Source organism: Apteryx mantelli, chromosome 12 (assembly GCF_036417845.1).
Source record: "Apteryx mantelli isolate bAptMan1 chromosome 12, bAptMan1.hap1, whole genome shotgun sequence".
In the NCBI taxonomy this organism is placed as follows: Eukaryota; Metazoa; Chordata; class Aves; order Apterygiformes; family Apterygidae; genus Apteryx; species Apteryx mantelli.
This window is the reverse complement of record NC_089989.1, coordinates 24,747,365-24,771,725: the sequence shown is the minus strand read 5'-3', so window position 1 is coordinate 24,771,725 and position 24,361 is coordinate 24,747,365. Positions and strand designations below refer to the sequence as shown.

The 24,361-nt window shown below is 42.9% G+C and overlaps 1 protein-coding gene across 1 annotated transcript in view; it reads right to left on the bottom strand.

Annotated features, from left to right (window-relative positions):
* CHL1 (cell adhesion molecule L1 like) overlaps window positions 1–15,683 on the bottom strand; it is a 59,802-nt gene extending 44,119 nt beyond the window's left edge. The window contains exons 1-5 of the mRNA XM_067303641.1: window positions 15,593–15,683; window positions 12,480–12,585; window positions 10,347–10,537; window positions 1,291–1,413; window positions 90–260 (exon numbers count right to left, since the gene is read on the bottom strand). Coding sequence (XP_067159742.1) covers window positions 90–260; window positions 1,291–1,413; window positions 10,347–10,537; window positions 12,480–12,585; window positions 15,593–15,683 — 682 coding nt within the window. The remainder of the gene's footprint in view (window positions 1–89; window positions 261–1,290; window positions 1,414–10,346; window positions 10,538–12,479; window positions 12,586–15,592) is intronic.
* Between the last annotated feature and the right edge of the window lie 8,678 nt (window positions 15,684–24,361).

The window sequence follows — 24,361 nt, the reverse complement described above, 5'->3', positions numbered from 1 at the left end:
CCCATGGCACACATTTGCCTTTGCTGGCGCCTGGGGAGTTAAAAAAGAAAAACAACAGAAAGCAAGAAACAACTCATCTACAGACTTACAACGGGAAACCTTCAGTGTCATTGGCATTTTCTGCACAATCGTCCTCAGTCTTGGAAATGCTGCAAAGCAACAATAATCACTTCGACTGTCGTTTTCTTCCACATTTGCAAAGTAGAGATCTCCCTTAAGGCTCATGGAGACCCTTTCATCTTGTGGAATGTGCTGCAAATCTAGCAAGAAAAAATAATTATGACATGGTAACGATACCGAGCTGTTTCACCAATACGACTACTAACACTTTCCTGTCATATGTTTGCTTCCAGATAGAGAATACAACATTGAAGCAAGAGAGGCAGAAGGTTCAGCATAACCAATGAGTTATTTACCCATATTCAACATAAAATACTGAGTACCAAGTTCCTGGTCAGATCAAAGAAAATTCCAGCACCTTTCGATGATTCAAAGGGCTGTAATGATGCTATGGAGGTCGCGATTACAGATTTCTCCTATAGCTAGTCTCCCAAGCACTTGTTCTTCTGCATTATAGATTCTGTATTATAGATAACCTGTATTACAGATTACAGCAAGGAAGCATACGCTAAGGTTATTGTATTGTCTCGTTGGTGATCCAGTCAAATGCAGGTCTGTGCGAAAGATGTATGTCAGGAGTAGAGAGACTGCCTTATAAGATCAGAGGTTTAATCTGGCATCCTGTCTCTGAAATTACTTCGTCAGCATTAGAAACAAACCCCAAGTGTCGTGAAAGCAATCTGAGTTACTTCTGCTTCTCACAAGCAAGAATTTCTCACAGAATACAAATGCTAAAGAAGAACGCAAGAGAAATCCTCAAAGAACTAATTATGCATACCTGACAGATTTTTTTTCTTCATGTCATAAATTAACCATTATGCAAAGAGGAAAATAATAATGATAGAAAAATGTACTTGGATATATTTAGCCATCTCTACTGGAAATGTAGTGGTCCTCATTACTGGTAGATTCTTCAACTGATTTTTAATCCACCTGAACTCATAAATTTAATAACATGTTGTGTAAATGTATTCTAAAATTTAACTGTGTTTTATGTAAAAATATATCTCCATCCATCATTTTTAAATTTAGTTTTTCAATTTCCAGATCTTTTTCCTAAGCACTTGCACAATTATTATTCCCATCACTTATGCATATTGAATGAAACTGCTCCAGAAGACAAATGTTTTGACTCTCTGCATGTGAGTTGTGTGCAAATTGATTACTTACCAATATTCATCCAATAGATATGCAATGGTGGGATGCCTTTTGGGGGGTTACAATGCAAAATCACAGAATCACCATGCTCCACATCAAGGGGCTCAATTTTTTCTTTTGGGAATTTTGGCACACCTATACAGAAGAAAAAAAAAGTTCCTCTTTTCTTGTTATCCTTTAAAATTTTGCCTTTTGCACCCCCCTTAATATACATCTTAATAAAATATTTACCTTACATTTGCATTCTCTGCCTTTAGTTGCTGCAATTATTTATCTAACGACCTAGAGTAACAGTGCAGCTTATTAACAGTAAGAAATCCCTGCTGGCATTCCTCAAATGCAAAGGTTGTAGTATCGAAAGCCTGGCAGTTGAACGGTGGTGTTTAACCTTTGTCTGTAACATGCATGAGCTTTGGCTGGACCTCATTTTAAAGTATTTATTTTCAAATGTTTTCTCTAGTCCATCTACCTGTACTGTTTGGAAGGGAAAGCTCAAGGCCTTACAGAATCCAAGCCTGAGCCTAAGAGGGGCACAGACGAGGGCATACTGCTGGATCCCCGCTGCTCGCTGGAGAGCAGAAAACAGGCTGCCAGTACAGTATGTTCTGCAAAATCTTGACTAAAAGGTGGTTCCCAAGGCGCCATTGCAAGTCAACACAAGTGAGGACAATCATCAGGCAACTATTCCGGCTGGTGCCTGGAGTTGCCCCTACTCTAATCTCTTGCCAGAACTGATAAAGTATGATAAAAAAAGGCAATACTGCCTCTTCATCCCCTCAAGTGTAATACCGTTGCTGTGCACACCTGCAGGCTTCCTTAGCAAGCTTGTCCCGCAAGACGCAGAGACCAGCTTTACACAAAAGAATACCCATGGGTGCACAAGGCTGCATTATTCAGGCTTAAATATAGATTAAAGTAATTAATGGATCAAGGACTTGATTAAACACTTAGAGCCAAGAGAGTCAACGCTGATGTCAGCAGGCTGCGTTTAAGAAGAAGCAACCATCTTCCACTTAGGCTGAGGCGTCAGCCAAAGCTTGAGTCGAGCTGGCCAAACCGGGGCGACCCAGCCAACCTCCGCAGGCCCAGGCTGCGCCGAAAGGAAGCAGAGCTCACCTCGAGCCCACACCAAGCTCCGCGCCGGAAAGCTGCCCTTCAGAGATTACTGCGGACAAATCAACCTGCAAAATGCAACCACTCCTTAAACAAATTTAGCTGAGACAGTTTCAGGGCGGACGCTATCTTTGCTTTCATCCCAGGCAAGTTCAAACTAGTGAAAGTTTCAGTTCAGGCAACTGCACTAAACAGCAAAATCAACAGCAATTAAACAGCACAAGAATGAAAGTATCCGGGCTGTGCTGAACCAAACCGGCATGGCAAAAATTGCCATCTTGGCATTCAAGACGTGAAAAGGAAATCTGATAGAGAATAAAAAATGTAAAATATTAGTGGGACAGCAGCCCTACAGGATAGCTACAGCATCCTGTCTTACAGGAATGCATCTGAACAGTGGTAAACTACTTTCGGTAAGGTTGCTCATCTATAAATAAAAAACTGAAGCAGTAGATGGTAAGGGCTATATTGTTTTGAAGGCCTAGCTATTTAGCATCTCCCTGTCTGTCCCCTAAATATTAACGTTATTGGCCCTAACTCACTGAGTTAGGAGAGAGTCTGCGATTTGCCTTCCTCCCCAGCCTGACGCCGCGCCGACCAGCGCCAGGGCCTGGGTGGAGGACGGGGCCGACGCCAAGTGGCCCTTCCACCGGCACACATCAGAACAGCGCGGAGGGGCACGAACGCAGCACCACGGCTCCAAGGAGGCTTCATACATCGTTATGCTTTCCTGGATATTAGTAAATAATACAATAATAACAAGCAATCACAATAACGTTGATTGCCTGGATGCTGATTGTGCATAGATTTAATCTCAAGAAAGAAATTAGATTATTAATACATTATGGATTCTTTGGACAGGCTAATGAACATCACCTACTCTAGAGGTGAAATTTCAGATAATAGGGGGAACAACACAATCAAATCCAATGCCTTCAATAACCGGTGCTCTTCAAGCTCTGGAAAGTGCATCTGCTAACTGCTAGAGAGCTGAAACGTTTTCTAGAAAAAAAAGCAGATTTGTTGATCTAAAACTTGCTCACTGTTCCCAACAACGCATTGCTTTCAACGAAACTTTAAGAAAGCAGGATCAGGTGAAGGGTAGGGGATTTCTGACTAGAGACAACAAACAAGGAGATCAGCAAATAGACTAACACTCAAATCACTCACCTATGACACTGGGAACTCTTGTTCAAACCCCTTTTCTGCCAGATATGGCACAAAGACTAAATCTGGGTCTCCAAGATCCTTCCTGGTTACCATAAGCACTGGTCTCTTCAGTCAATTTCTTTAGTCAATAATTACAGAATTATGCAAAAAGATACTAATTCCCAACACAAGAGTGAAAAATTATGGTCTCAGAGACAATACAGTACGGTGTTCATTTAAAGTACATGGTCCAGACTTCCACCTCTGGTCCCAAAGAGGGGAAGCAGGAACTTGAATCTGACCATCTAACATCTCCAACAGATATTTGAACCACAAGGTGGTCAGGTCTTCTGGGTTCTGCTATGCTGTTTTGTTTTGCTTCATTCTTTGTGAAAACCATTGAAAAATCTTGATTTTCCCTCAGGGCAGAACTTGGAGTGTTTTGAACCCTTGAAGTTTTGCAAGAGAGGAAAATTCAGCTTTTGTGATAATTTCCTGAGCCAAATTCTTCTGACAATTATATTAAGTTGAAATTTAGGCCAATGTCCCACTGATTTACTTGCTGAGACCCAATCTGTCTCAACGACTAGAAAGACAACTGCTTCTGAATTCTGCAAGAGGAGATTTATTGAGACTCAGAAGCAAATATCATATCAGACTTTGGCTCTTGCACGTTTGCCTTTAGTACATGTATGTAGGCAACACTTTTTTTTGCAGTACTCCTCTGTTGTAATTAGTGGATCTGTCAGAATCACTCACTACTGATTTGTGACTGATCACAGAAACAATCGCAACTGAATTAAGCTAGAAAGTATTATGCAAGATTAATTTATGATGAAAGTGTTTAGTACTGTATGGAGTTATCAATGCAGCACATGGACACTATAAAATTTACAACCAATTGATCTCTCCGCAGTGATATCATTAAAACTGTCGTGTCAATCTTTCATGCAATTCCCCGCACACACAGCTATAATGAGAGGGGCCAGAGAATCGTGCAGAGCTCCAAGCGCTGCATCTCACATACCCACGACACAGGGGAGAACAACATTATTTAACGGTTCTGCGAAAGGCTGGCTGCAATGCCAGCAGGAGGATGCTCTCGCCACGCAAGCAATCAAGTGACGTATAGAACAGACTTTGGGAAGATGAAAAACTGCACATCTGACTTCTGGTGTGCAAAAGCATCTTCTAAGTGCTCGCTGTGGCACAGAAAGCTCTCCAAATCGTCTTGGGAAAGGCTTCCCTGCCCAAGTATTACTTCCTGTCAAAGCTGGGTCTTGAAGACTGTTCAGCACTCAAAGAACAGAGCCACATTGCTTTGACAGCGGGCAAACCAAGAAAATGAAAGATTAGCAGTGTCCAGTCATTTGTATAATGAACCAGGCTCCGTTTAATCCCTTGTGTGACTCAAAGTTTAATGACCAAACTGTGCTTGAGATTAGGCTGAAATACCGCTGAGAAATTAAGTTGGCTGAGAGAAATTTCAGAAAGGAGGCTGGCTCCCTCCCTCCTACTTTTTACCCGTTCAGAAAATGTCATTTCTCAATGAAAAACAAACAGGAGGGAAACCAATATAGTGCAAAATAAAATCCAAATTTGAGTTTAGCAGTATAAATTCTGCAATGTATCAACCTGAGTCATGATACTTTGGTCCTCAACAGAATTACTTTAGATTTACTCAGGTAATGATCAGCACGCTTTGTCCCACTGCTTAGTTTTTGTCCTACTGCTAACAATTACAGTGATTTTACACAGCTATAACTGCCCTGACGATGTGAATTTATACCAGTTTTCATGAGCAGGAAGTGCATTGGATTTGGTATTTTACATGTAAAGTGTTAAAAGTTGAAGTAGAGAAGGAAAAGGATTTTTCCAGGAAACCGTATAAATTCTTGGGACCACTGTGTCTGGTTTCTACCAGAATCTGGTGTAAATTGAGAGTGAGCTCATTACAATAAATCAGCAATTAAAAAAATATTTTGGGAAACTACTGCATGGAAATATCACTACACACTAGATCTGTTTTTTATAACCTTCCCTGTGCTTTTGGACTCTGTTAAATCTGGGCAAAATGGATATTTAGTCTAACCTGTAATGGACAGTCTTAAGTTTCTTCCATGTAGAGAAATCCTTAAAGGATATAAGGATGAGGGAAAAGTGGACACAGTCAGGAAATTTCTATATCCTGGGAACTCCCAGCTCCTCAGACACTCTCATTAGTACCTGACCCATCTGTTCCACAAACTAGCCCCCAGGTCAATCTATAACTTGTCCAGTGAGCAGCCCAACACATCAAAGAATCACAGAAGTGACTTACAGTCACCGAGCACGAGTTGCACTGAATACAGCTTGGGCAGTTCCCAATACTCATCTCAGTGCATCCATTTCTATTCGGGTCCATGTAGCATATGCAGTAGTTAAACCTGTGATTTTCATTGCAGCCTTTGAACTGTTTATGAGATATGATTCTGCTTACTAATGGATTTTTTTAATTGCTGTGTTCAACTAAAAAAGCCAGGAAAGCCTGGCTGTTAACAAGACCACAGCAGTCAGTCCACTTGCTTTCAAAGAAGCTTTTATGAGGGAACCAGTGATGGTCGCTCATTGGGTGTAAATCTCCCTTTATCGCCCTTTCTAGAATTATGGGCACTGGCAACTGTCAGAACAATCTCAATGATTTAGCTGGCCGGGAAAGTTGTCAAAAGTACAGGATGCTGGTTTAGGAGGCAGGAGGTTTAAGTTTTATTCCCACAGTGTGCAAATTCTCAGCACATTACCCTCTTCTGTTTTCTCTTCTATAAAACGAGTGAGCCTTCACGAAGTGTGTTACTGAGATCTCCTATTTTAATAGCTATTCAATATCTTTCAGTTACTTCACAATATTCACCAATGTTTTTGAATATTAAATACAGGTTTTGCTTTCTTTGAGCAGTGTAGAACTGACATTATTGACATAGCACTGGTTGCCAGTGGATAATTTTGTGTTTAGGCTATGTTTCACACCTCAGGTCTTCAACCTCTTAGAGCAAAGATTTAGAAATACGCAGCATAAACTTTAATGCCATCTGTTGTGAAGGGTCTTTCACATTAAGTTAATTAATGATGTTTAAACTGTACTTTTTCTCCTTCTTGTGGCATTGGGGCTACTCAGTAATTCAAGTAATAGATTCCCCCAAATGCAGGAGGAGGGTAGCTGGTGTCTGTGTTCTCCCCATTGCAATTCCTTTTCATTCTGTGCCCATCTTGTAACAATCGGAACTTTGTCAATGATACAAAACGTACACAGATCCCGAGAACCCATCATTCCCCATTCTCCTTAAAGTCATCATATATGGGGGAGGTGTGGTACTTTCATTATGTAGGTGACATTTAATGATCATTTCTGCTGACATTTCTATTGCCTTCCTGGACTGTCTACTGAGCGTAAACAATCTTTTGTTCTGCTTGTCAGCAGCAACCTTACTTTCCTTACAAACCCTGTATTCTACTTCTGCAGTGTAAATGTAATTTATGAAAAAAACTAACCTAGTCTGATGGTCTGACTTGATTTTCTTTTTTTGTTTGTTTTACTTCATTGGCATAGTGACTTGCCAAGTAGCTTACATTTTACTTGAATGCCGCTGGCAAAGCTCTGCAACCTCTGCATCATTATCATGAATGCATGTAGTGATCTCACATGTACCAGTCTCTGCTTCAGTACTTACTGGTGAATAGAGTTAATTTATCCCAAGCTCTTCTATGTCAGTGATTGCTTAATTTACAGAGGTTCTGTGCACCAGAAGCTCTCTTTCACTTGAGGAGAGTTGCAGAGTATCCAGCACTTCAGAATATCAAAGGTGTCCTTTTGTTACTCTCTGAATCCTGATTTAATTTGCAGCATATACAGTGCACAGTTAAATAAAGTAGTAGAAGAGTATGAATAAATGTGCCTTAAAAACAGTGGGAGTTGGATAAATCTCTCTCATAAACTATATGTCCCATTTATTTATTTTCTCGATTTAGGATTTTACATTTATTAGTACTGAAATTCCTCTCACATTCTACAGCCACCTTCTTTCTGACCTCCCAATTAATTTGTTGTGCACTACCCCCAGTACCATTTAATTAACCTAGTCAGGTCAGGTACTGTCTTTGGCTAACCTCAGACTAAGAAACAAAGGTAAGGATGGGTGCAACGAATTCAGACCGGAAAAGTTTCAAATGATAGCCAAAAAGGAACAACAGAAATTTATTTTATTTTTCATTCACCTTTCAACATATGGGTTCACTGGTATTTGAAATTAATCAATGGAGAAATGAAAAACTACCTTCCTAAATTCCATTGGTTAAAAAAAAACCAAAAAACTGCAGTTAAGTCTCATCTTAAAGGAAGCTGCTAAAAGTAGCTTTCCATAGCTGGTGAAGTTTAGTTTTTTAAATTCTCTTTGTTTCTTCTTTATATACAATCCATTCCCATGATCAGATCAGACTAGTTGTCTGCCCATGTCCCAGTTTGAAGTCATTTTTCTGACATGGTAACCAGCGCTCCAGGTGAAGTTCCTCCAGCTCATATTTCAGGCCACCCATGCATCCACTGATCGCTATACGATCTTGCCTTACCTTCCTGTTACATCCAGACCACAAGTGCTTACGTTTATTGGTACAAAGCTGGTTCTAGCAACATCGCTCTAACCGATGCCCAACTACACGACCTTGAGCTTTGTATCAGCAAATTTCATCCCGCTTCTGCAACCCTGGTCCTCAAAATCACCCAATTCTCCCTCTACTTTCCTCTGCGCTAACAATGGAAGGCCACACTCACGTGATCAGAAACCTTCCTTACCACATTTTTGAGCTCATTCACCATTCGTTTCCATGTTTTTAACGTTCTCCCCTCTTATGCCAAAGGCTGAATGCTACTGACACCAGACTAACGAACACTACAGTTGATCGGATCACTTCCCCTCGGCCTTTCAGGCATCTGCATCGTTTGCTGTTTTGCAGCAACAGGCTGCTGCTTCTCCCTTCCCTCCCCCAGCTGCACATTTCACGTTGCAGGGCTTTCCTCGCTCTGACATGCAGACCACAGTGGCCTCCCAGTACCTGGACACTCGTTCCCAGTTGCCAAGCTGAAATACTACAGTCTTACAACTCTTAGCAGCATTTGTTTTCCAGCCAACATATAGAAAGTTGCAGTATCACATGATCCCTAATTCTTTTCCAAACAAATTTCTGTAGTATTAGAGAGCACTTCAAATTTAATTTGAGTCTACCCAAAATGCCTTTTACAATAATTCCCCAAAGTGATTTGACTCAAACCAATTTTTCTTTTTTCTGACAATTATTTCTTACTCTTTATTGCCTGCTGCATTTTTAATGTGCAACACTATTTCATGATCTATGCCATTATTTCTATCTTTCTCGAACAGTTAATATTGAAAGCAGTAACTGTACTGCAGTTAGGATGGCTACTCAGCCATTTTTTCCTGTTATCCCTGAAATATTTGTTTCACCTCTCCAAATAGTGCAATTGATCTTGCTGGTGTATTGGCACCAGCTCACAAACAAATTTTCCCTGGCTAGGTTAGGTACAGAACTTATGTGACTGCAACTCTCATCAATATTTATGCTTTCTTCTTTACAGAATGAGACAAGTATTAGAAGTAGTAGCATCAAGAAAGCAAAGAGAGGCTTTAAGCAAATGCAAATCAAAAAACAATTCTTATGGGTTTTATGAAACAGGCAAAGCATGTGCTTTAGAAAGGCATTTAAATAGTCAAGTCAAAGCAAGTAATTTTCACTGTCATTGAACATTCAGTTCTCCTGAGATGGCTATTAAAAAGTTTACACCAATTTACCCACTGGCCTACCCTCTAGAGGCAACGCATGGTAGAAGATTTTCAGCAAGCAGAAGAAAACAATAAATGTTTTCAAAATTAATATAGCTGGGAAAATATATGCATAATTTACCCAGTTGCTTTTGTATTAATTAAAGCAGGTAGGGAGCATCAGTATCACTGCTAGAAAACCCAAAGATTTTCCTCCTCAAAAATAGGAACTAGTAATTTTGTGGAAATAGCTTGAGACTGCTGCATCAACTCCGGGCGAGAAAGCCGCGCGGCCAGGCTACGGCCACGCTGCCGCCCTGCAGCTAGCAAAGTCTGGTCCTCCCCACCACAGTGGTCTAGGGATGCCCTTAGAGAGGCTGGGAGGGAGACAGCAAGCCTTGTATTACTTGGCAGATTAATTTAGAAGCAGCTGAACTGCCAATTATATCTGAATTCCCAGATGATAGTTTTACGGGGTGAGCCCCTCGCAATTCTGCAGCCACTAAAATCCAGGAAAATTCATCCAGTCAGGGTATTACATCAAGGTGAGGATGCTTTACTACGCTGTTGTTCATGACAGGGTTGGACAGCTGTGGCAATACAGCATTAAAACCTCAGAATGCTTGTACTGCAAAATCCCACTAAAGCAAATCAGAAGAATGGCAGAGTTATCCCTAAAATAATTTTCTCAAACCCTCTCTCTCTGAAAAGCTAATAAAATGAAGAGTATTGAATTTAAAACTTCCGAGTATTTCTCTAGAGATGCTCACACAAACATGGAGGACACTAAGGAAAAACATATACCATTTTGAAAATGGAAACCAAATCATTCCAGGGAGCCCTTAAAATTTTTCCTTCCAATACTCACTGAATATCAAACAACACACATTTTGCTATATACCACGTTAGCAACTAGTCCTCTCCCACTTAATTTGAGGAGACACAGTTTTCCACCTTAAAAAGAAAACAAAACAAAAACAAATAAAAAGCCCTTACTTGGAACAATAAGTTCAATTTCTTCTGACATGGCAGTTCCCAGAGCGTTGGATGCATAGCAACGGTATTTCCCTTGGAAATTAGTGATGATTCCATGGTTTTGGATCACAAATGTTCCAGAATTGTTAAATGTAAGTATCCTAGGGTCAGACAATAAATCGAACGGTTTTCCATCCTTAGTCCAGTTGAAACTGAAAAATAATACAATGATTACAAAGGACAGCTCACAGAATACAGTGCATATGAAGACAGGGGTAAATATGGGTCCAGTATTAAAGCAAAAGGCAAAACTGGTTACAAGGCCAGAGTTGGCTGGTAAAATGAACAATGCATTACCACAGCCCGGGCTAGCTATTGGGCACGTCTCTCCTCCTGCATCCTTACCTTTGGCTAACTGATTGTGACATGAAACAAGAATACAAAGCTTAAGGCAAGGACAACAAATGAAAGATGCCATCTGTCCGAAAGCAAGAGCCACACAGTGAAAGAAAGAATCGACAGGTTTGAGACAAAGCCATGTGCATCGGATAGTGCCTGGCACTTCTGCCTGGCAGGGATGGATAGGAACTATTTTCACTAACTATGGGAAATACCAGAGCTGAACCCAGCAGAAACTGAGCTGACCCTACCGAGTTTCTCCTGGTCTTGCAGTTTTGATGCTGCCGGGGTGTGATTTGACATATGTCTAAGTATTGGCATTTACCTATGTGAAAATCTCAGATGACTTGAAATTGGACTAAAATGATTCAAAATTAGAGACAGTTGAAAATAACATGCATTTAAGTGGAATATATACCAATACTTTTTTAAGAGCATAGATTGATGTCAACAAACACTTCACCAGTACTGGTAAAACTGCCTTGCTGTGGCATGGTGAGGAACGCAGGAGGGAAGAGCTGTGCCTCTGCCTCGCCCGGACATGGAGCACGGAGGCAAGCGCACAGCACAGAAAGACCCACATATTTCACAGTACAGGCAAGGCTAATATTTAGCTTTGCCTTTAGTTTTATTCTGATGAAATAGTAACATTATGTGTGTGTGTGGGGGGGGGGGTTAAACTTGTATTATGCACTCTAATTGATATTTCAGTCTTTAATTTTCAACATGGAAACAAAGCATTCTGATAACAACAGATAAAGTTATTCTGCGTTTTCTTTCTTTTTTTTTTTTAAATGTTTCATTTTACTTCATTCACTTTTCACCTGGGATTAAAATTAAAGCTCTTGGCAGAAAAAGTTCTACTGCCTAACTAGCTCTATTCATACATTTAAATATGCTGGAAAACTGCTCATTTATCCTTTGACAAACAGTGAAACAAAGCAAATCTGTTAACATACTACAGATCTCCATTCAGAGCCAACTTAAAAATGGTCAAATCATCTTGATATTGAAATAACATTTGCATTTTAAAGCAAGTTTAACTTGTGTTGCAGAGAAAAAAGAAGGGAAGTTTTAAACAGCAAAAATGACATGCAAACTAGCTACTAATTTAGCCCATACAATACCACAGTCACAGAAGTCATAGGGAGACCTTCTATTGTAACATTTTGTTAATCACATTTTCATTAAAAATCTTTTTCCCTTTTATACTGGTCTAAAATACATTATGCTTATCTTTGGAACTCCTTATATTTATTTGAATAACTGCTTTTGTTTACATTTGTAACACCACCACTGCCATGATGATGTTAGGTATAGACAAGGTAGCTGATAAAATGCAAATGTGATCTCTGAATACCAGGTTTAATGTGTTTGGTATTTTTAGGGTTGCTGTGGAAAAAGGCAGAACAACAGCTGGGACTCTTTGATTATCATTACACACCTCATATCTTTTGCAGCATGGCCTAGACACACTCATGTAAATCACTGGGTGAACTCAGCACATACTAAAGAAATGAAACATCTCCCAACACGAAAAAGGCATGTTGATATCTATTTACGGAGTGAGGTAAAGATCAAACAACAAAAGCTGAATGGCCTAACTGGAAACACAAAGCTTAACCTAGCCTTAAGATTTTGAGCAGGTTACTGTACATCAGCTATTCCTTTCCTCCTCAAAGAAAGATAATGTTCAGCAAAGGCTAAAAGCAAACTCAGTTTCTACTTGCTTCTCCGGGTGAAAGCAGTACTCACATGGGCTGCGGATTTCCTTTAGCTTCACATTTAATTGTGAAGTCCTCGTCGAAAGGGTAGGCGATCTGAGCGTTCGATTGCTCCGTGATCGTTGGAAGCTGTGCAACTGAACAGAAAGAGGAGACAGGATTAACACGCTATTCAAACAAAACGGTGCCTGGCTCGGGGTCCTTCTTCAGAAGGGACAAGGTCAGGATTGTTTTACTCCTGCAAACAGAGACTTGCCTTAAAAAAAGAAAAAGAAAGAAAAGAAAAAAAAAGGGATGATCATCATTATCTTTGTGGCATTGACAACACTCTCTGCTCTCTAGATTGAACACCATCATTGCCTGAGCACCAAAAGCAAGGCTTGACAGCCCGGTCTGCACCACTTCAGCTGAGGGAGGAAATGCCTCGGCAGGACGCAGTCACGGTTGCCCACCTCCTCGTCCTCCCTTTCACGGCTGCTCACCCTAGGCTTGATCCGACCCACAGTTAAGGCACTTGGGCCTCGTCCACTCAGCAGCTGACGAGATGGCCTGCAGATACCCTGAACCACAACAAACTCTGCTGCTCAACACGCTTTTCATCTGCTAGGTGCTAGCCCAGATTATTTTAACCCGCAGGAGACCTGAACTTGATCAACCGCTCACCAAGCCTCACCTAACCAGCACACTCCCACCTACAGCCACTCCGTCCAGGTCGGAGGAGCGTTTGGCCCCACGCTACAGCATCACACACTGGTGTTCGCTCCTGAGCTCAGCCCCTGCCCACAGCTAAGCTTCTGCCTGCGACCAGCGCGGACGGATGAGGCGCTTGGCCTGGAGCGCAGACCTGGATCCCTGCTCCCGGCAGGCAGAGCGGCCTGGAGCGGGGCCACCTCAGACCCGGTCTGCTCCGCGCGGCTGCCCCGGGAAGACGCCGTAGCGTGTTCCTGCGGCATGACCGCAGGAGGCATCTTATAGGTTGCCCCAAAATTGCTGTTCCTGCTGCCTCTCTCATCCTTCTCCCCAGCTGACAGAGCCTCAGAAGACACCACAGTCATCTACAGACCCCTACAGATGGGAGTCTGCGTTTCAACTACAAAACAGGTCTGGAATCTGACAACTGCCATACTGTATTTGTTTTAACCTTTTAGTCAGGCAACTAGATAACCACTTTTATCCTCACTACAAATAAGACAAGCAGGGGGAATCTCTTACATCTTCAGATGATTTAAGTATACGGAAAAGTGGATTTCAGTGAACAGCTACACACCTGACGACGCAGTTCCTGGAACATACCGTGTATTTGTTTATAAACGTAGCAACTCAACTGGGGCTTTAATATGACGTAAACTTTTTATTGCAGCCAGAAATGATGAGGTAGGGCTCCGCACAAAAATATCCCACCAAAATCAACCAACACAGGCACGAACACTGCTTGTCAGCAGCCTGGCCTGCCTCATGTTTGCATGGACTGCTGGAATTAGTCAGTGGTGAAGTTAGTAACAAGTGGCTTTTTAATACACAGACGCACACATTCCCAAGCACACCCCCGCCCCAAGTAGCAAACTGCTGTTTCCATACTGGATAAAATTACCAGTAAATCCATGGATTACATAGATGACTCAATACATGCTCCAGGGTACAGCATGAGAAAAAAACGGTACCAGTCATACAGTTATGCAATGATGTTTCACTAACTTTCTTTCCAAGGGAATTAAAGTGTTGAGAAAGTCCGTGTAATAGAGAGGCACAATAGGGAATGCCCCCTGCGGTGCGGCTGGGGATAGATAATAGGATCATTGCATTGTTATAAACAGCAAGGAAGAAAATTAACATGCTCTTTGCTTTCTCTTAAGTCCAGGAAGCTCAAAGCTCGAGCAAAACGTGGTATCGCACCATACCATACAGTCTCAAATCCCTTGTACCTCTGTTAAACACTTCCAAGCCCACCAGCTTCACTGAGCACACATAATTCCTTTTTATTAAAATATAAAATGCTTCATTAAAGCATATTAAGGGCCAGATGGTTCCCCTGAGTAGGTGCTTAAAAACAGTGTCTGCCCAGTTTGTCCTGCACGTCACGGTCACAGATCCACTTTTACTCTGTTTAAGCATAAGAAGCTACTGCAGTACTTGCTTCCAAAGAACTTCTACCTCCAAATGCTGGCAAACAGATTTGGACAGCTTAGAAGAATATGCTATAAACCTACCTGGCGCACTTCTCCTTTGCAGCCAGGAAGCCTGACAGACACCAGAGCTCTAACTGGTCGTGACAAGAGCCACACGATGCTCTGAAACTGGCCACTGACCTACTCTGATTAGAAATGGCCTCCATACAGGACCACCACGGCTTGGGGCTACAGCACCCAAACGCCTGCAAAGAATCTAGATTTCTTCTTTCCTAGTTATTTTACCTGCATAATTCATTCAAAAAACTATATTGTTGAGTGGTTTTTGTTTGTTTGTTTGTTTTTCCCCCGAAAGCAAACTCTGGTCTGTAATCCTCCTGGTCTATTTATGTGTGAAAAATGCAAGGCTTGGGAGGTGTGGGCTGTATTCCAGGCAATGGGGTCCACTGACTTTCATTGCATTGTCCCGTAGGAGGCTCATCCCACAATTTACACATGTACTGAAGACACACCAACCATGTAAAACAGGCAGTTTGAATGCATCATAGCCAAAAGTGGATAAAGTAGATGCTCCCCAGGGCAGTATGCAAGTCATAGGAAATACTTCTCTGGGGACTAATGTACTCCCTGAGACATACACCTGCTCCTTTCTCAAACTGAAACAGCAGGCTGCAAGACAAGTAAGGGTGTACATACATCAAACAAGCTTCAGGGAGATTCAAAGACAAAAAGAGATATTTATGTGAAGGACAAAACTGAACCCTCTGAGCTAAGCAACATGTTGGATCTCAAACATCAGATATATGCTATTAGACAAGTCTACTGCTGCATTTAAACAGGTCCAAATAAAGTAACTTATATTTTTATCACATCCGAATTTCCCAAAGGCCATGTTCTGGCAGAATTAAATTCAAACTGGAACAACTGAAACTAGGATTTAATATTTTCTTCTTCAGGGAAAGGTTTAAAAAAAAAAAAAACACAACAGCAAATTGTTCAGTAAATAGCTACAACCTACCTGATAATGGTATTTCAATAGCTGCTGCCAGATTCAATACAAAGAAAAACAGGCATATGGTGATCCTTTTTGTGCTTAATAGCATCTCCATCACTCTTCTGCAAACAAGGAGTCCAAACAGAATGAATGATACCGTATGCTTCCTCTCACCGTCAGTTCAAATCAGACGCAAGGATGTGAACTTGCAAGTCTAGTAAGGAGAAGACACAGTCATGTTAGTGTGCATTATTAGCTTGGCCCTAGTAAGGTTACTAAATAAAAGCCATACCTCAGGATTTGCAGCTAAATTGTGAATTGCACTAAGTGGTACAATTTCCTCTTCTCTCCCCCCACCCCCTGGCTTTTGGAAGTCCTATATTAAATTTGTAACAACAAAAGAAATACATGCACACATATGCACAAAGTACAAATCAGTTATACCACAGAAGTATAATTACTTTTTGCTTCGCACTGAGAAGCGGGGATGGCTCAAAATATGGTATATTTGTAATCATTCCAGTTCATAAATTTTCCTAATGAGAGCTGTGCAAGTTGAAAAGCGATGTAACAGATCTAATGAGAGAAATTTGGTACACTAATGACCCTATTCATAAATCTCATATGTCTTTTATCTTTCATTTCTGTTTAAAAAAGGACATTTAGTCCAATTGAGTTCATTAATAAGGACAAGAACATGAAACCTTTGCTTTTCTTCTGTAATCCCAGAACTACTGTAGGTTTTACACAACCCATTATACATCCTTAGGTTCTCCATTACAAGGCAAAAATGTCAGCAGTCTGCCAAAAGGAGAAAAAATTCAGCTCTAATAAGCATTTAACTGCAGCTCACGGAGGAGTAAAGGAGAGAATTCTACAAATGGGGGCATACAGAGGATTTCAGTGCTCATCATCACTTGCAGCATCTCACTGACATATTAACTAGCATAAGATACATTTTGTACCTGCGTATCTACTAACGCTTACTGTTTATAGGACAGTAATCTCAGTAGAATTTAGTTGTCAAGATTATTTTGCAAGAGCAATTTTCAAGACAGGGTTACTTATGTTGCAGGTAAGGACCCAACATCACCAGCAGTGGAAATAACAGCAGTTAGTTGCCACGTATTTCAGGCTAAGTATGTCCAAAGTCCCTGGGCAGGTCTCCTGCTCAGCAGCAGATGAGCCGTGGGGTGCACGCTCCACGCGGGTGCCAGAGGACACGTGTCCTCCAGCTAGCTCTGATTCAAGTCACCAAGTCCAAAGGCAGAGCTACATGAACCTGGTGACACATTTCCAGGCTAAGCCTGGCCAGACCTTGTATCTTTGCATGTACCACTTGGTTGATCCACAGCTCAGAAAACCAGTCCCTGGATAAGCGAGCGCAGTTGGTGTGCTGGGGGCAGGCAGGAGGGGCAGTTCTGCCTCAAAGCCTCGCCGGCCCCCGGCAGCGCGCTGGGAAACCCGCTGGGAAACGCGCCTCCTCGCTAAGCACGGCTAGTTGGAGCTGGATGCAGAAACAGCTTATGCTGTGAGCAATGCAACCGGCACAGCCAGGTCTGGGAGGGTTTTGCTCCTGACAGTTGGATTTGCTGGACCTCAGCAAAGCGCAAGTTCTAGGCAGAGATTTCCCTTTTATTCATCGCGTTCCCTGTTGCTGTGTTATTTCTCTGAGATGAGGAGCAGTTTGTGCTGCGGCCCTTTCTCCTGAAGGCCTTAATAGGATATCTTTTGTGTACTTGGTCACCAGTTCATGAAAATTTACTGGAAGTTAACATCTCTGAGACCAAAATCCCTGGGTCAAGATTGAAACTGGCCAACGAGGGGACAATAGGCAGACAGTATAATCACATAAGCCTCATTTATTTAGAAATGAGGCTAAAAACCAGATGTCTTGTAAGTCTCTTAGGCACTGAGCGTTCTTTGATGGAAGACGCTGCCTAATCCGCTTACGTGGCCCAGGGAAGCCGGTGCCGCGAGCCGGCCAGGGTGCAGGGAGGGCCGGGCACCACCGGCTCGCTCGCAGACACCCGGGCTACGACTGGGTACAAACGAGGCGGTATTCAGCAACATTAATAACTTCTGCTCTGCAGGCAGTAGGTATTTTGACTGTTTGATTTCTCCTAGCTCTAACTTGTGAGTAATAAACCTTTCCAAAACTCGGTTCAATAAAACCGTTAATTCCTCACTGTCTCAGCGCTTACAGCGTACGCACAGGCTCGGCAGCCGCGCGGTTACCCCCCGGCAGCAGGCACCTGATGGGCGCACACCTTTTGTGAACGCAGCGTTGGGTTCTCCTAATCCCCTTTACCTCGTACCTGCAGAAAACAAGTTCCAGACCTATCTGTGCCATTTATGATAAAACAGATGCTCTGAAAGCAAACCACAATTGCAATTTAGGCTCATAAAAATCTGACCAGTGTTGCTGCTTGCAGATGGCACATTAATGGTAGCAAAGGCTTCTTCTCCCCCCATCTGCTTACAGTGCCCTGGGGACCCAGAGCAGTTCACCTCCGGATGCTAACCAGAGAAATGGGAGCTAACATTACACAAGGTGGGTAGATCACTAGGGCTGCAGGCTGAGGAGCAGGCAGGGAAAGGAAGTTTCTCTTAATGTGAATGTTACAAAACCTGATACAGTTTCAGATTAAATTCAAGAAAAATAATAAAAGAGGTTGATTCCTTAATGAAACCCACTAACTGGCTCATACTTTTTTTTTTTTTTTTAAATAAAGTGGCAGAAGGGAAAAAAGGAGCGTACTGGATAAAGGATATCCTTTATCATGTGGTACGACATGGCTCGTCTCTGCAGACCGCTGTAATTAGTTGGCCCGTCTAGCTCTCTCGCGCCTTTTCCCTGTGTTGAATACTAATGCGGGGCTCTCCAGCACCAGCGCAGGGAATGGTGAGCACTTCGGGACTGACGATGCTGTACTTCCACACAGCTATCGGATACTTCCAAAGGCAAATTCAAAGTCTTGCTGCTGCTGCACTTAACCTCTCCGTCGCTCCTTGCGTGGCAGTTTTCAGGAGGTGCAACCCCAGCGTGGAGCAACTGAAGCAACAGCGTCTTTGTGGCGGTATTTATGCAGTGACAACTATCCAGCGAGATAAGCTTCCTGTTTGCACGCTACATTTATGACCGCTAACGGAGCAACGGAGACACGATTTCAGCGGTGCTGACTGGGATTTCTATGGCACTATGGTGGTCGAAGGGCCTCCACCTCGCGGGCGCAGCAGCGCTCTCGGCACTACGCCTCTCCGTTCGCATCCGCGCGCCCGGCCCCGCGCGTGCCGGGTGGTGGAAGGGGCCGGCAGGGGCCAGGGTCAGCGTGGCACCCCGGCGGGGGGGGCTCGAATCAGCAGCCTCCCCTCTCAGCCCAAGCACCCAAACAACCCCGAGCCCCTTCCTAAATTAGCAGCGCCAGGCATCCCCCAGGCACCCCCGTCCCTCCCGCCTTGAACCGCAGCCGCGTACCCGAACTTCGGGCTGCACAATGTCTCTCTCTCACGACGATTTAATTCCAAAACAGAATTTCTCACTGCTTGCCAGTTTCTAGTAAAAGGACAATTTAACTGCTTAAATAATTTGGAAAAATACATGACGTAGCCGCACAAGAACTTGGCAGCTGTGGGCAGGTTTCGGTCACGCTAGTGCCAAAGCGCAACGCTCTCCTGAGGTCTAGCATGCGCCAGGCCACAACTTGCAAAGTCTTGACCTCGGCGGAAACCCGAGCTCCGCTCCCCGCGCTGGCCCTCGCCCTCGCCACGGGGCCGCGGCAGCCTCGCCGGCCTGGCGGCGGCAGGAGCTTATGGAACAAAACGTTCCTCCTGCACGACGAGCAAACACGAATGGGAGAATGCAGGTTACGTTTACGAGCCCGTCCCTTCCCCTTCTCTTCCTTCTCCCCCCATTTCTATCTTTATGTTCCCTTTTCTCAGCCTCAGGCTTAAGTCAGGTAATTTGAATTCACTGCAAATACTTATCTGTAGTTCCTTACCTTCAATTCATTATTTACTGTGCTGTTCAGTTAATAGTAAATACTGATTGCTCTAAGGACAGCTCATTTGTTTGTTTAATGAGCTGCCTTTTACTTACAGTGAGCAAATCTTTCAAAATATTGGTATTATTATGAAGTAAAGCATTTCCAGATTCTTCTGTTGTATACTGCTGCTTCCAGAAGCATGTAATAGAAATACTGGACAACAAAACAGGAGAAAAACTGTTAAATTTCCATTTACCTTACAAACCCGGAGAGCAATTTTCACTACATGTAATCACTACATTAAAATTGCTCATAAATAGTAGCAGGATGACAGCCCCAAATCCCAGATTACTGGTCTACCACTTCCAAGAGAAATTATATTGTACTATGAAATACGGCATCCATCTCAGCTCTTTGGTTTCCTCTTAAAATATACAAGGTTCAGCCCCTAAGTTCTCCACAGCACAAATATTAACGAAGGTACTGGATTGCCAGAGCTTAGGACTGGTAAAGTTCAGAGTTGACTTTTTCATTAGCTAGATTCAGATTTAATTTATCAGTGACATATATATTACAAGATTGTTAAATAAAATCCAGTAGTAATTAGAAATTACAGCCTTTGGGCTGGCCCTAGTTACGGAATAACAGAACAAAACTCTGGAAAGAAAAATGCTTCCTGGTACGAGAAATGAAAATTTGGTTATTTAATTATACTGTATGTTGCAAGGTAAGTGACTGTATAGCACAGGAGTTTAATTAAGTACTCTCACTCTTTCTTAGACACAATTACAGAAGAAAAAAAAGTCCCAGGCTCAGTCGAAAATTCCCCCCAGCCCAGAACACTAGCAATCCCCGCTCCCCAGGGACCATGGCTGGATTTCACCTATGGCTGACAGAGCTGCGCCGGAAAGCTCACAGCGCTCCTGCCTATGTTCTGGTTAGCGCTGCTGCCATTCAGCTTAGTGAGCACTAGCGGTCCAAAACTAACGAGCGTATTTACACACACAGTCACCTTCTCCGTCTTCGGATTTTCTTCGTGACCCCCGTCACTGTGGATATACCACCCTCCGTCATCCAAAGCACCGCTCAAATCCCACCTGCCGGCCAACAGCCCTGGTGGACACAACGTTTGAATTATGCCTGGTAGGATCTTAAACGATCCCTCTCTATTCCCCATCCCCGCAAACACAAGCTTCCAACCCCCCTCCCCGCCTGCCCCCTGCTCCCCCAGCGCCAACCCCGCTGCTCCGCTCCCCGCGGCAGCCAATACTCGTTTTATTAAGGCGACCCTCCGCCCCCCACCATCCATCAACATACGGCAATCTCCTTTGCCTCCCTGAACTTTGCACTGACATTTGATCTGCTGCCTAACTGACCTGTGCTGCGCATTAAAAAACACCGGTTACTCTCAGACCGCGGCCGCCTCCGTCGCCGGCAGGGTCCGCAGCCGGAGGAGAGCCGTGACTCCGCAGCTGGAGAGCGGCTCACGCCTGCGCGGGGCTCTGACGGGAGCAGGCAAGTCTCCCAGAGCCACGGCACGGCCAGGGCCTCCAGGGGAGGCCAGCGGTGTGAAACCTGGAGAGGGCAGGATTTGAACAAGGATCACGTTGGACCAGGTTTGGGGTTTGAACACCTCCAGGGAGCTGAGGGCAACAGGCAAGCTTTGTCTTCCCTGTTTTCAGGCTTGCTGCTTATAGCTGATGCCCCGGCTGAGGGGGACACGCAGAGACGACAGATATAACGACAGTGACCAGCACGCAGAAAGCGAATCTCCCCTGCAAACAGCCCTCAGGCCCGCTTCTCCCCTCTGCTGCAGACCCTTCCAGCAAAGTAACAAAAAATAAAACATGTGAGGCAAGGCAACGTGTTCAACACGCCACGTGGGATGAACGTCCCACCGCACCTTCCATAACGGAGGCGTCAGTCTTCCGGGACCTTCGACAGAGTCCCGGAGCGCGTGCTATGGTAATTAGCTCTGCGCTTTTCCATGCCAGGAGTAGGAACATCTCCCTACTTCACTAATTAGCTAAGAAAGATTGATATTTATGCTAGTGAAGTCTTAAATCTAATGCTACAACTACAGTATTTATGCAGCTATATTCCCCCCCCCTCAAAATGCACATGCACAGTCATTCCTATGTTTGGAAAAGACAAGAAGGAATAGTCATAAGGACTCATCATTTTACTCCAGATGTCAATGGCATATACAGCTTTTTCCTCTAAAAGCTTTCTGACATTCCAGTGTCAGTACCAGGGAAAAGATAACCTTCATTTGACTCTATCCCAATTGCCTATTTTTGGATATTGCTATTTCCCAGAAAAGCAGTCCATGATGAAATGCTGGAGGTGATTAAAATAATCATCTATAATCAGAAAGATGTTCTTCCTTCCATGGTGAAGTACTTCCAAAGCAGCTACTAGAATGTAGCATATAAATATGAAGATTATATTTTAAATACAACTTCACTCTTGGGAGGTTTAATGAGAAGAATCTGTGTATGACTTATTTTGCCAAAGACCTTAAAAATATCATTGGACAGCACATATAAGGTAAAGTTTTCAGCACAGTTACACAAACCACTCTTGAACGTTATTTTACAAAATCTCTGCATTCCAAATATGATTTCATTCCAAGTATTACGCCTTCCCAATTTTGTAATCTAGCAGTCTTTAAATCTCTTGGACACAAAAAATTCTAAAAAATTAACTGAATGAATATAAAGAATAAAGAGATAGGTAAGGCTGTGAAATGTTTTACTATAGAGCACACACAGCAGCAAAACATTTGATGTGATAACCAGGGTAAGTAATACAATTATTTTCCCTTGGACAAGGTTCTAAGGAACAAGTAGGGATTTGGGAGCCCAACTTATCAGGGCCTGGTTTCAACCACTGAAGAAGAAAAGTCAGACATGGGCCGGGCAGGGCGCCCTCCATCAGACATGAGCTCACCAGGGGGGCAGAGAAGAATGGCGACGGCCAGAGTCTGTCCCCAAGACCGGCACCTGCTATCGCCCAGCTGCGACCAATGTCTCAGCTTGAGGGTTTGTGGTGATCATGTGGAAAGTCAGTTTATGTCATTTATGTTGAGTCCAGTGGAAGCTGAAAAGGGTATTGCACCTGAATGTCCACCCCTTGGACATTCATGGGAGAACCATGGGAGAACGCGTCCAGCGGGAGCTATCCGTTTGTGCAAACACTCCCAGCTCTTTTCTAAGTTATCAGTGGACTAAAATCAAGATTAAAAGTCAGTCCAGCATTCATAAATAGTTAGTTTGGCAAAGCCAGTGTCCTTCAGACACTCTGTCGGCTGGTTATTTACTTCACACCTCACCTGAGGAGAACCAGCACCCAGCACAGTACACCTGAAACTTTTCAAGCTCCAACACGTCTCATGTTGCTGAAAGGAAAATGAAAATGCATTTTAATTGTAGACCATGTTTAGGCAGGTTGGTGTCACGTCGCTGTGTATTTTAATCTCTTCATCCAACAAAATCCTAAAATCCAATCCTGCTGAAGTCTCAGTGCATTGCAAACTATGCTCTCAAACTGATTAAAAGCTAGCTAGAAATGGTTAATATTTTCTCCTGGTCATCATTCTGCTTGTATAATGGCATAGCACACGACAGATTTGATTTAATTCGTTTTGTATGCCTAGTAGCTGAAGCGCTGTACTACTAAATCATACAATACGAGGACCATATTTCTTACAGCCCTACATGCCTTTTACCCACACGGCGATTGAAAGCTAAAGAAAAGTGGCTTCTAACCAGCACAAACGATCTCCTTGTGGGTAGCAGCCTATGGATGTCTGACAGTGCAGAGCCTCCTTTCCCGCGGCTAGAGGTACTTGGTGGGAAAGCACTGGGGATTGTCGTTTTCCTGATAAAATGGGACTCCCTATGGTAGTTTCACCAATACCCTTCACACAACCTAGGTTATCTGCAGACTTTTTTCCCCCCTCTTCATTTCCTTACGCCTTCCAACATGCTCCAAGTTTAGCTCCTTCTGAGACAGTAAGAGTTTGGTTTTTAAAAACAGCGTGGTACTGAGCAACGGCCCTGGCAACACATGATATTTAAACTTAATAAATAATCTGTCAGTACCCATTTTGTCTATCTGCTCGACCCATCTATTGTTGACTGGACTTGACTTAACCCTGCAGAGGATCATCTGTAAACTTTAAGTCAAACACTTAAATAGAAGTCCCAACTTTTGTATTTGCTTTCTGCGAAAATATGTGTGAGCAAGCTTAAGAGCTGGAACATTGGATAAAGCAACCAACTTAATACAAATTACACATCTACTGTTCACATTTGCAACTGTTGATATTCATAATGGAAATCTACTCAAAAAATAGCACCCATGAACACATGGATCAGAAACACTGCTGATTTGCCAACCCCTATCAGAAAAGCTTAGCTGTAAAGCACAAAACAGCCCTCTAAGCAGTACTTGCAATATTCAAAAAAATCCAATCATTAAAACATACTCATTTAACACTATGAACAATAATCTATTCCTTTCAAACAAATAACAAACATGCGGAAATCACTACCTGGTTTAGCTTTTTCATACCCAAGGAAATAAACATTAACTGTAAACAATACAATCTTTACTATGAATATATCATTAAGCTTTAGCTACAACAGTGCGGACACAGCCCTTACTGAAGTAAACTGGCATAAGTGTTATTCCAATTATGAAGACCATATAAATGTATAACAATCTGCAGCCAAATTCTACAGTTATGTTTTCAGATACGTGAATAATTACAAGTCTCTATAGTGCTTTAAGCAGAACACTG